Source organism: Mirounga leonina, unplaced genomic scaffold (genome assembly GCF_011800145.1).
Source record: "Mirounga leonina isolate KUSES-001 unplaced genomic scaffold, KU_Mleo_1.0 Mir_151, whole genome shotgun sequence".
In the NCBI taxonomy this organism is placed as follows: Eukaryota; Metazoa; Chordata; class Mammalia; order Carnivora; family Phocidae; genus Mirounga; species Mirounga leonina.
In genome coordinates this window covers 4,299,824-4,310,666 of record NW_023270377.1, presented here as the reverse complement: position 1 = coordinate 4,310,666, position 10,843 = coordinate 4,299,824, and the positions used below count along the sequence as shown (strand labels likewise).

General features: G+C 62.6%; 1 protein-coding gene across 2 annotated transcripts; it reads right to left on the bottom strand.

The window, feature by feature from the left end:
- Positions 1-7,567: 7,567 nt before the first annotated feature.
- On the bottom strand, positions 7,568-9,630 carry GBX2 (gastrulation brain homeobox 2). 2 transcript variants are annotated; one of them, XM_035006562.1, is made up of 3 exons: positions 9,080-9,630; positions 8,758-8,766; positions 7,956-8,091 (listed from the first exon to the last, which is right to left on the bottom strand). In XM_035006562.1, the coding sequence occupies exons 1-3, from the start codon at positions 9,628-9,630 to the stop codon at positions 8,004-8,006; spliced, it is 648 nt and encodes a 215-aa protein (XP_034862453.1). In that variant the 3' UTR covers positions 7,956-8,003. The 2 variants fall into 2 exon arrangements, with proteins under 2 accessions (XP_034862452.1, XP_034862453.1); XM_035006561.1 differs by lacking the exon at positions 8,758-8,766 and having other exon boundaries at positions 7,568-8,091; positions 9,108-9,630.
- Positions 9,631-10,843: the final 1,213 nt, after the last annotated feature.

The window sequence follows — 10,843 nt, the reverse complement described above, 5'->3', positions numbered from 1 at the left end:
GAGGCTGTGTACCTGGCCCTCCATGGGCTGCTACTGTGGCAGGACGTTACCATTCACCTCATCTGAGTTACATCATTAACCTCCGCAGAAACCAAGACATCTTGAAGGTTCCACCCTTGTGCCAGGTCATCAGGTGAAGAGACAACGGTTCAGATGGGTGAACTGGTTTGATCCAGTCTAGCTAAGGGGAGTGTCTACAAGGATCTGCCCCCTCCCTTCCTGTGCCCTTTGCACTGTTCTGTGCTCCATCTCCCCCAAGATCTAGCCAATCCCAAGGAAAGATGCTGGACTCTGTGAAGAGAAGGGGAAAGATGAAACAGGACCAAAGTGCCCCCAGCACCCACCCCACCATCCCAGATCCACCAGCAAGAATGCTGTCTGGAAGCCCTTTCCTTCCACCGGCCTCCTCCGTCTGCCACCTCTTCCCCAACAGGCCCATGGCTCTGCCTCCGCCCCTGACTGGGGGGCCGATGGCCTTGTCCTCAGCGCCCAAGTCTTGTGCAGAGACAGAAATCAGGTTTTGCAGTGATCCCAGGACAGACCCCACTGCAAGCACCACCCAGCTGGAGGCGCCTTTCTAGTGGCCTAGCTACTACCTCTGCAGACAGGGGGCCTCACCCCTGCCTCCCCCAGCGGCTGTGAGATCTGAGTGGGCAGGGAAAGCGCTGAGTACAGGGTGGTGTCATTCCTGATTCTATTTGCACTCTAGGCCCCAGCTACCCTGGCTGGAGCCCTGGGAGAGGTGTCCTGGAAGCTAAGAGGCTGAACCACCCACCTTGGGTTCAGACAGGCTGGGCTGGACTGACCCTGCCTGCAGGGAGGCCAGTCCAAGGCCTGGTGGGGTCACCCCCGCCCCCCCACCACCGCTGGTTTCCTTCCGCCCCCGCGTGGCCGGGCTCGGTTTTTGTCATTCAAAGCCAGGGCCGGCGCTCCCACCCAGGGGTCAAGCGGCCACTTCCAAACCCCCAAGGCGCTCAGCTCCCTGCGGGGTCGCCACACCAGGGGCTTGGGCAGAAGTCGGGCTGGGGGCGGGGAGAGAGGGAACGGGCAGGGGATCTGAGTCCGCCGGAGCCCGGGCCCTCCGGCGGGGTTGGGGAGGCGAGGGTGGGGGAGGGAGGCTTAATGGGATCAGGTTGGTGTAATCCCATTTCAGTCTTTGTCGTTCAGGCGGCTGCGGAGACAGAGCTGGGGGGCCGGGCCCTTTAAGACGACGTGCGGCCACACCAGAGACAGACCAGCACGACAAAGGCCCCGAGGGATCCAGTGGCGGGAAATCAGGAGAGGAAGGCGGGTGGAGGAGGGAGGGTGGGCGCCCAGCGTGACGTCCGCCTCCGAGGCTGGGCTCTGCCGCAGGCGTTAGCCTGGACACCAGGCCGCTCTCTCTAGCCTTGGGCGCGCCTTTGGGCAGGGCCCGCAGTATTGGGCGCAGGGCCCAGGAGAGTTACCCCAGCAAGGTCGGTTAGGGTTGAGAAGGAGAAGCGCACGCGGGATGGGCGGCCGCGCCCACGGACGGCCTCCCCGCCTCCATCGAGCTCTGAGCTGCGGGGGCCCCGGTGCGACCAGATCTGCTCCTCTCTCCTTTAGGGACCATGGGGCGCACGATGGATGGTTCGGGAAGAACAGGCTCTCCTCGTGGTCTGACGACCCCTCCCTGAGCTGCCCAGGCCTTGGCTTTCCCCTCCTTAGCCCAGCGCCTCGCGCAGCTCCAGGGTGGACACGTGGAGTCATTGGGATCTGTTCCAGGAAGAGCACGGTGGGAAGGAGTAGGCCAGGGTCCGCGCACTGGTGCAGGTGGGGGTGTTGGTGGTGGGCTGCGAGGTTGGGAAGGAGGGATAGCCCAGAGGCCACACTCGGGGATAGCTCAAAGGCCAGAGGGGGTGTGACGGAGCAGGACATGGACCTCAGAGGCGGTCATCCCAGAGACTAGAAGGCGGGGTGGTGCCTGCACCGTGGAGGTCAGGGGTGTGGGGGGAGATGGCAGAGGCCAAATGCAGTGAGGGGACACGGACTCTGGGGTAGGGGGGCCAGAGACCAGACTCTGGGCCTCCATGCAGCAGGAAAGAAATAGGGTGGAGCACAGAGGCGCAGGCCCCTCCAGTGGGCTTATGGCGGTGGAAGGTATGGTCCACGAGTCGGAGGAGCCCCGAGGCGAGACTCAAGCGCACAGTGGGTGCTCAACTTCGATGGGCGCCTCTGAACGGCGTTTCTGGTTCCTCCAGTGGGGTGGTTCTCTTGGCCGTTGGGGATCCAGGAAAACGGAGAAACACAGCAAGGTGGGTAGAGACGTAGCAGGGAATTGCACAACTCCACGCGCTCACGCCCCCACCCATACGCACTCACACCTGCGCTCGCCACAGAGCCCACTCCGTGGGGAGGGAGCGCTCGCAGGGACCGTTGGGTCCGAGCTAGAAATCCGACCGGCCTCAGGGCAGCTAAAGCAGCACGCGCGCGGGGGTGGGGGGGTGGGGGGTGTCCTGGGACCCAGACGGGGCGGTGAGCCGCTGCAGCGCCCGTAGTGCCTCTCGCCCCACCGGCACCGCGCCTCGCAGGGCGTCCATGGTTGCGGGCTTGTCCCCCACCCCCACCCCCCCGGGGCGCGGAGCTGGAGTGGGCGCCCTGCGTCAAGTGCGCTTCACGCCCCCGGCGCCACCAGGCCGGTCTGCAGCTCCCGCAGGAGACTCTAGGCCCAGTCACGGGGTCCGCCGCCAGTCGGGGGGACATGCGCTCCCTGACCTCAGACCAAAGCCACGGAGGGCGGAAGTCAGCTGAGGTCTCACTTCTGAACTATTCAAATAGGCAATCAATTTTTATGATGTAATTTATAATTTATGCAGGTTGTCTTCATACATATGGTGTTGCTTTTGTGTGTCGGGGTTTCAGGTGCTTTATTACTCTGACGCTGTGATTTGCATTCATGTTAGGTTACCAAGATCATATTTCTCCTGTTTACACCATAAGGGCCCAAAATGAAGATTAATGCCTCCTCCCTTCGCCCAGGGCCGCTCCCTGTAGACCCCAGACCGCAGCTTCCCCCCTCGACCCCAGAGCCTAGCTCCCCGAGAGCCCCGGTGGGTGCCAAGCTTCCAGAGAAAGAGGCCCTGGCCTCAGGGTCTTCCAGGAAGCCGTGCCCTGCAGAGGGTCCAAGCAGGCCACCTGCTCAGGCTGTGCACGCTGGAGCAGAGGCCTGGGGTCTCCCGGGACAGAAAACAGGGGCACGCATACAGGAGCCTCCTTCCCAGGGAGGCCACAACTGGGCGAGGGCAGGTCACTTGGCTGCATGGTCACTCCAGTATCCCGCAGGCAGGCGAGAGGAGAGCCAGTCGAGGTGGACTCTACTGCTGGGCGGCCGGAGGGCCCCGCCCCCCCGCCGGGGCTGCAGATGGCAGATGAGATCTGGGAAGGCTCAGGATCAGGGAAGGTGGTGACCAGATCCTGAGGTTCACCAGAGTGACCCTCCTGACTTCCAGTGCATCCAGAAGCCCCTGCCAAGGGGGGGGGGGGGACAGCGGATAACTCCACTTGGGACAGACCCAGGCAGAGGGAGCCACCGCAGGGACCCTCTGCTAGGCTTGCCCAACACAACTGAAATGGTTAAGCCAATTAAGCTCAAACAAACAGACGCTAGGCTAAGCGGGCTTTGACCCCGAGAGAAACCGCAGTCTTGGAATGCAGGTGCTCGGGCCAGCCATAGACCAAGAGGGAACTGCTGAGGCTCAGGCAGCCATAGGCTCAGGATGATCTTGGGAGGCACAGCAGACCTGGAGGGCCCCACCCCACCCCAGTCCACCCCAGTTAGCTGAAAAGCTCCTGTGAAAGAACAATCCAGGGGGCTGAAGACTAGGAGGCAAAAGCTGGATGTAGAAGCGTGTGCTAAATCTCAAAAATTCCCCTTGGACTAGGGTTGGGGGAGGATCCAAACGCTGGTGGCCCAGGCTGCCCCAAGGATATCCCCAGCCCCTGCTGGGGAGGGTGGGAGAGGTTGCTTGGGGGCCCAAGACCAATCTCAAGAGGGCTCTGCTCAAGGAAGTGATGTGTTTTCAAAGTACCCTTGGTTCTCCAAAGGGTGGTGGTGTGTGTGTGGGGGGGGGGGTCACCCAACTCCCTGGGGAGCTAGGGCAGAGGGTCCCTGGTAGGGTGGCTGTTCCTTCACCCCCCCTGCTACATACCCCTGTCCAGGTTGGTGGACAAGGGGTGCCGGCAGCCCCGAGGGGCTCTAGTGGATGGCTGGGGGCACAGGGCCGGGAGCTCCCAAGCGTAATTATTTGATCTGCAGATGTAAGTGGAATTTATTGTAACAACAAATATAGTGATGTCAAAACCCAACCTTGGATTAAAGCCGGCAGCCAAAGGGGAAGTGTATTAATTTCCAACAGCATCTCAGGCCAGAGCCTATTAGAACAAGCTATTCTTCAGGCCCCCCCATCAGAATTAATCATTGGGAGTTAATTTGAAGCTCAGACAAGTTGCTGTTAATTTAGTGCAGGGAGGACGGGATGGAATAAAAAGCTGAGGTGCTGGCCGAGCCTCGTGGGTCTCATTAATCAGCCAGCTGAGACGGCCTGGCTTGATTACAATTTGCAAAAAAATTCATTAGGGCCCGGGCGATTGACAATTTTTCTCTCTGCCTGTGATGTGACTCATTAGGCAGCCAAATGAAAGCCATGATGACGGCCATGATGACAGCGGCCATCAAGGGCTGCTTGTTTATCTTCCTCCCCTCGGCCTGTCTCTGGGGCCTCGGCCTCCGCACCGGGCTCTCGGGGGCGCCCCGGCATTCAGGGGTTGGGGAGGGGGGGACAGCTTCCCGAGAGCACAGAGAGGCTCCGCATCCTGTCTGCAGGCTGGGGGAGCCCTGGCCCTCTCCTTGTGCTTCCAAAGGGCGGGAGGGCCGGGCAACTTGGTCCCCCCACACCCCCCAGCCGGGTGGGGATTCCTGAAGGTGGCCCCCAGTTTCTAGGGAGCTTCATTTTCCCGCGGGGTCCGTGTAGCCAAGGCTCTGGGTCCCTCTGTGCCTTCTATCCCTACCTTGGGCTTCTGGAGAAGATGAGTAGGAGTTACACCTGTTATGGTGTCAAGGTGTACGGGAAGTGGGGACACTCCAGGATCTGCCGCGGGTACCGGGCTCTCCATACCCAGGGTTCTTCCCGCAGGCCCAGAGTGCCGAGTGGGGGCGCCCCCGCCCGGGAGGCCGCCGCTCCTTCGGCAGGGACTCCGCACCACCGGCCACCGTTCCGCCGGGGGCGCCTATCCATCCCGCCCCGGGACCGGCTGGCTCGGGGCGTGGGGTCGGGGTGGGGGAACGGGACGTGGTGCGGGCGGCGTCTCCACTAGCCTCGAGTGCGCGGTAGCGGCGTGTGGCCGGGGAAACCTGCCTCGAGCACAGGACGCCAACGCGCGATCCGGGTGCGCTCGCCGGCGGGCCACTGGCGGGATCCCGGCGAGCGGCCGGGCCTGGCGGACCCGGCGCAGCCCCCAACCGCAGGCCCCAGGGCCCTGGGGGGAGGGACCGCAAGGAGCCCCCAAGCTCTGCGCGCCCCGCAGAGCCGGCTGAGGCCTTCGGAGGACTGGCCACTCCGTCTTACTGTGCTCGAAAACCAAGTCTTGGGCCATTTTCCGCCCCTGGAAATCTCGGGAACACGGCGGGAAACGCTGCCTCGGTCGCCTCGGTCCCTCACCTTGTGCGTGAAGTGCCGGCGGACGCCTCAGGCCCCATGGCCCTCCGGCGCGGGGAGGTGACGGGCTGTAAGCCGTGTAAATTAAGTCAATACCGGTATTGACCAAGGGCGACGTGTCTCCCCTTCTAGGGCTGAGATCCGTGGTGGGCACCGCGCGCGGCTGCTTCGGAACCTGCTCCCCACGCGGAAGGCCGAGGGTGGCGAAGCCTCTGGCTTCTTTCTCTTCGCCCTTCAGGCTGCAGGTTAGCGGGCCGCGCTCGCGCTCGCTCCCTCGCTCCGCGCCCCTGGAGCGCCCCGGCCCCGTCCACGACGATCTCCAGTGGGCCTGGCCCCGCGCTTCGGGGTCGGGAAAGGAGCGGGCGTTCTGGGCCGGGCTCCGGGGCGCGGTGCCCGGGGGTGAGGGCAGTGGGACTTGGGGGGCGGGGGCCCTTCCCGCGCCCGGTGGGCCGCCCCGACACGGCGGGGAGCTGCCCAGCTCTCGGGCACCCCTGCGGACCCGGCCGCCACCCCGCCTGCGTTCCTCTCCCCCACCCTCTTTGTGCGGCCGACTGCCCCAGAGCCCTTGGGGTGGGGCGGTGGTCGGGGCCCGCCCCTCCGACCCCGCCGGGAGAGGGAGGTGCCCGGCCCGCCTGCGCTCGCTGCCCGCCTCTTCCTTCGAGCTGAGCGCGGCCGGCAAGTCCAGCTCGGTTGGGTGGGTTTCTGCTCCCGTCGCAAGATAAGGCCCGGAGCCTGATTTATGGGCGTTTGGCCCAGCTTGGGGAGCGAGCACAGCTCCTTTTCCGACCGGGGATGTTGGTTAAGAAAACGCGTTTCCTCCCTGGCAGTGGTCGGTTTAGAACACCAGGAGTTTGTGAAAAGCCGCCAATACCCGCACTCGCTTTCCCTCCTCCCGGCGCCCGCCTGCTCCTCTGGCCGAAGTTTGCCAGCCTCCTAGGTATTGATTAGACCATGCAAAAGGGGAGATGCCAGCTTTCTAAGATGAAAATTAGGCTTCCTTAAATTTATAACCCAAGTAGAGCTCTTGCTCTCCACTTAAAAACCTGGTAAGGTGCAGGGTGGCCCGTGTCCAGCCAGCCTGCAGAGACCAGGTCAGCGGACCTTTATCCAGTAGTGGCCCCAGACCAGCCGCCTGGCCATACCCTAGTAGTACCCTCTAAACAGTCAAATCTGGACACACTTATGCGACCCAGAGATTGGTCCTTTTTTCCCCTTCTCTCTCTCTCTCCTTTTTATTATTCACAAGACTGCGATTGTTTAAATGTCATAAGTTATAAGAAAATAAGCTACATTGAAATAAATTAAACACAACGGAGACGTGATTCAAACATGGCTCAGGATGTGCAACCCCAGGAAAGAAAGCCAGGCAGAACCAAAGCAAAGCAAATTTCCAGGCTGCCCCAGAACATCTGCTTTTCAGTCAACTAAAAAAAAAAACACAAACCAAGATAGAAACAAAAATGAGCGTAAACCCCATGGTTTGTTCTTGAGTGTCATGTTTACCTTTGGAAAAGTATGGAAAGGAGGCTGCTATGCATGGCGGATTACAGCAGAGGTTTTGTTTTCTTCTGGACTGTGAGTGGAGAATGTTACTGGGTAGTTTGGTCCTATAACTTTCAAAATACTGCAGCTGAGATCCAGTTTATATAGATATCTATGTACAAAGTAGGATAGTATAATAAATATTTAGTGTGTCTTCAGGTGTAGCTGTAGCCCCTTCAAAAGCAGTCTTTTAAGCCTTTTTTTAATGAATATACTCTCAATGTGCTTGGGATGTCCAAAGTTGGGGGGGGGGTGACTTTGAGTTTTGCTTCAAACATGGCAGAGGCCACCGTGGTTCCCTCCAGAGCTATGGCTTCTCCACGGTGGTCCAGGCCCTGGCTCTCCCTGGACCCTCAGGGTCGGGCCTGCTCCAGCTGCTGATGCTGACTTCTGATAGCGAACCTGCTGACGTGGACGGGGATGGGGACGACGATCTTGGGGTTCCTGGAGGGCTCCCCTGTCTTGGAATTGGCGTTGCCAGCCTTCACGCGTTTCCACTTGGCCCGGCGGTTCTGGAACCAGATTTTCACTTGCACCTCGCTGAGTTTGAGGGCGTGGGCGATCTGCGAGCGCTCGGTCAGTGAGAGGTACTTTTTGCAGTGGAACTCCTTCTCCAGCTCGAGCAGCTGCTCACTGGTGAAGGCAGTCCGCCGCCGCCGGTTCTTGCCCGTGGACGTGGTGCTGCCCGCGGCCCCGCCGCTCGGCGGGGTCTCCTCCAGCGCATGGCCGGGGTCTTCCTCCTTGTGAGCCGCCTGGCCAGTCAGATTGTCATCCGAGCTGTAGTCCAGATCACTCTCCAGCGAGAAACTCTCCTCCTTGCCCTTCGGGTCGTCTTCCACCTTTGACTCGTCTTTCCCTTGCCCTCTGACAGCCCCGACTGAAAGCAAAACCAAACGGCGTTTTATTACATTTCGCACACTGGCCTTCCTTTCCCCTTCCCACCCTCACTTGGGCCTTTTCCCCCCTTAGCGGATTGTCTTTCTATGACATTAACACATTGTGATTTCCTGGCCTTTGAGGGGCAGAGAAGGGGGGGGGGCGTGAGAAAGCTCAAAGGAGGAAAGAAGACAGTACAGACGACGGCCCTTTGCCCAGAACCATCACTCAAGGGGCCGCCAGGCCACGTCTGCACCCTCCCAGCCTCCGGCAGCTTAAGGCATAAGTAACAGGAGGCGTGAGGCCCAAGAGAGCGTCCTCTTTGTCCCCAGGGTGGGGGCTGGGTGAGGACGGAGGGGGAAATTCATGATCCATCTTACCCCCCCAATGAAAATTTAGTGAACCTCAATTTACATCGCAAAGTGGAGACACAGGGAGGTACAGATCCCAGACCGTGTCTTTTTTTTTTTTTTTTTTTTTTTGAGACAGATAATGTTGGTAAAAGGGAAGTTTTGTAGCCTTAGGAGAAGTTCCCACCAGACACCCCAACACACACGCAGACGCACAACCTCCCAGGAATCCGCTTCTCTCGGGCAAGCCTAGTGAAGGGGTTTAATAGGTCTGGGCGCCCCCTGAGCACACGCACTGCTGAGACGCACAGCCCAACCCGCCACCCCTAAGGGCTGAAACCTATCCGGGATCCCAGGTCACGGCGCGCGGGAGGGGGGATAGACTCATCCAAATTCGCCGCGAGACAGATCAGCCGCCCCGCGCAGCAGCTGGCCCCGGGAGCTAAATGCCATCCCACCCCCTAGCTTGTTGCTCGGCTCTAAATGCCCCCCGGAGGCCTCGCGGCACAGCTCCGCCGCGTCCTCCTGCTGCTCAGGAGGGGGGAAGCCGGGGCGGGAGTCGGAAGGGGGCTCGGCCTCGCCCCCTCGGCCCCAGCGGGAACCTGGAGCTGGCTCGCCCCCGCCCCCTCCCGCCCCCGCGTCCGGGTGGCGCGCGCCGCCGACTCACCGAGCGACGCTTGCACAGCCTCGGCCGCGGAGAAGGCAAGCAACGAGCCCTCCTTGGCCAGGAAGCCTTTGCCGTCCTCAGCGTCGGCTTGCAGCGCCTCCGCCTTGTCGAAGTTGCCGCCCCCCGGCAGCGGCTGCGGCGCGAACTTGCGGGCGGCCGCCGCCTCCTGGTGCTGGGGAGACGCCGAGAAGCCTCCGGGCAGCGTAGCCATGAGCGTGGAGGTGAGCGCCATGCCCTGCGCCAGGCTGGAGCAGAAGCCGGTGGGCAGGCTGGGGATCTGGTGGTGAGGGTGCGCGGGCGGCAGCGCGGGCTGCAGCGCGGCCTGGGGCAGCGCGGGTGGCGGCGGCGGCGGTGGCGGCAGCACCACCGGCCGGTAGGGCATAAACATGGGGTAGCCGGTGTAGACGAAATGGCCAGGGCTGGGCTGCGGCGGGCTGCCGATCAGCGAGTCTATGCTGAAGGCGGTACTACTCCCCAGCGGGCGCTGCATCATCATCAGCGACGGCGGGAACGCTGCGCTCATAGACGCGCTCGGGAGAGGCCAGCGAGAGGCGAAAAGTCCCCGCGCCGCGCCGCCGCCAGGAAGCCCGCCGGGCGCCGGGGGCACAGCCGGGTGCGCCGGGCAGGGGCCGGCCGGGACCCTGAGAGCAGGCGCCGCCGACCCTCAGTCCCGGGCGGGTTGCATGCCCGGCGGGAGCGCGTGTGGGCGGTGCGCGGGGTGAGGCCGTGCGCCCGGGAGTGGAGAGGGCACCCGGGCCCCGCGGGCACGCTGAAGCCTCTGCCCGCCGCCTGCCCGTCGGAGCCCGCGCGCGTCTCGTCTGCCACCCTCGGCCCCGGCTCGGAGCCGTCGGTGCGTCCGCCTGTCGGATCCGCAGTCCGTCGCCTCCCGCGGGCCGCTGGGGAGCGCGCGAAGCTGGCGCACTTGTCTTCGGCGGGCGCCGCCAGCACCTTTAAATCGCGCTCCTCTTTCTCATTCACATTTTGCCTGCTGCCCGGCCGGGCTTACCTCACGTGGGGCCGGGCGCCACCGCCTATTGGCTGAGCCGGGAGGGGGCGGGGGCGAAAGCGGGACTCCGCCCCTTCCAGCAGGGCTGGCGTGGAGCCGCCTGCGGGCGCCACCGGCGGAGCGCGCGGGCCCGAGAGCCGGAACCTGCGCGCCGGGCCCGCGCCGCGCAAACTTGAAAGCGGGCTGTGGGCTCCAAAGCTCCACGGCTCGCACCCCGCGGCCCGACAGCCTTGTCGAGGCCTCCGCCCAGGGCAGCTTCCGGGGTCAGGACCTACCGCGGCCGGGCCGAGGGCGTTTTATTTCTTCCTCAAATGCACTGGAACAAACCTGCCCGCGGCTCACCCTACCGCTGGGTGCTGCTGCTGCGCCCGTGGTCCAGAAGAGGTTCCCGGAGTTGGCAACAAGGTCCTGCCCCTTCACATCCGCCCCTCGGGCCCTGGCCGGGAGCTGGAAGGCCCCAGACACGGGCGGGAGCTGGCCGGGTTGCTCGCTGCGCCCCCCGAGCTGGTTCCCCCATCCCGACCTGGGCCCTCCCGTGAGCGATCCCTTCTCATTTTTCATGACATTCTTAATCATCGCACCTATTTACACACTTTGCCTGCGCGCACCAAAATAACAGCCACGATAATTATGATAATAAAGCCAGTCCTTTATCCGCTCCATCCTCGGGGAGGAAGGGGGAGTTGCTGTGCCTCCAGACTGTATAACGTGAGATTATCCTGATGAAAGC

What these genes read in the sequence shown, in the direction of transcription:
- GBX2 (XM_035006561.1), bottom strand. Translation starts at nt 9,630, where the DNA reads ATGAGCGCAGCGTTCCCGCCGTCGCTGATGATGATGCAGCGCCCGCTG. An exon ending in GGCTGTGCAAGCGTCGCTCG is followed by an intron (nt 8,092 to 9,107) that starts GTGAGTCGGCGG and finishes TTTTGCTTTCAG; the next exon opens with TCGGGGCTGTCAGAGGGCAA.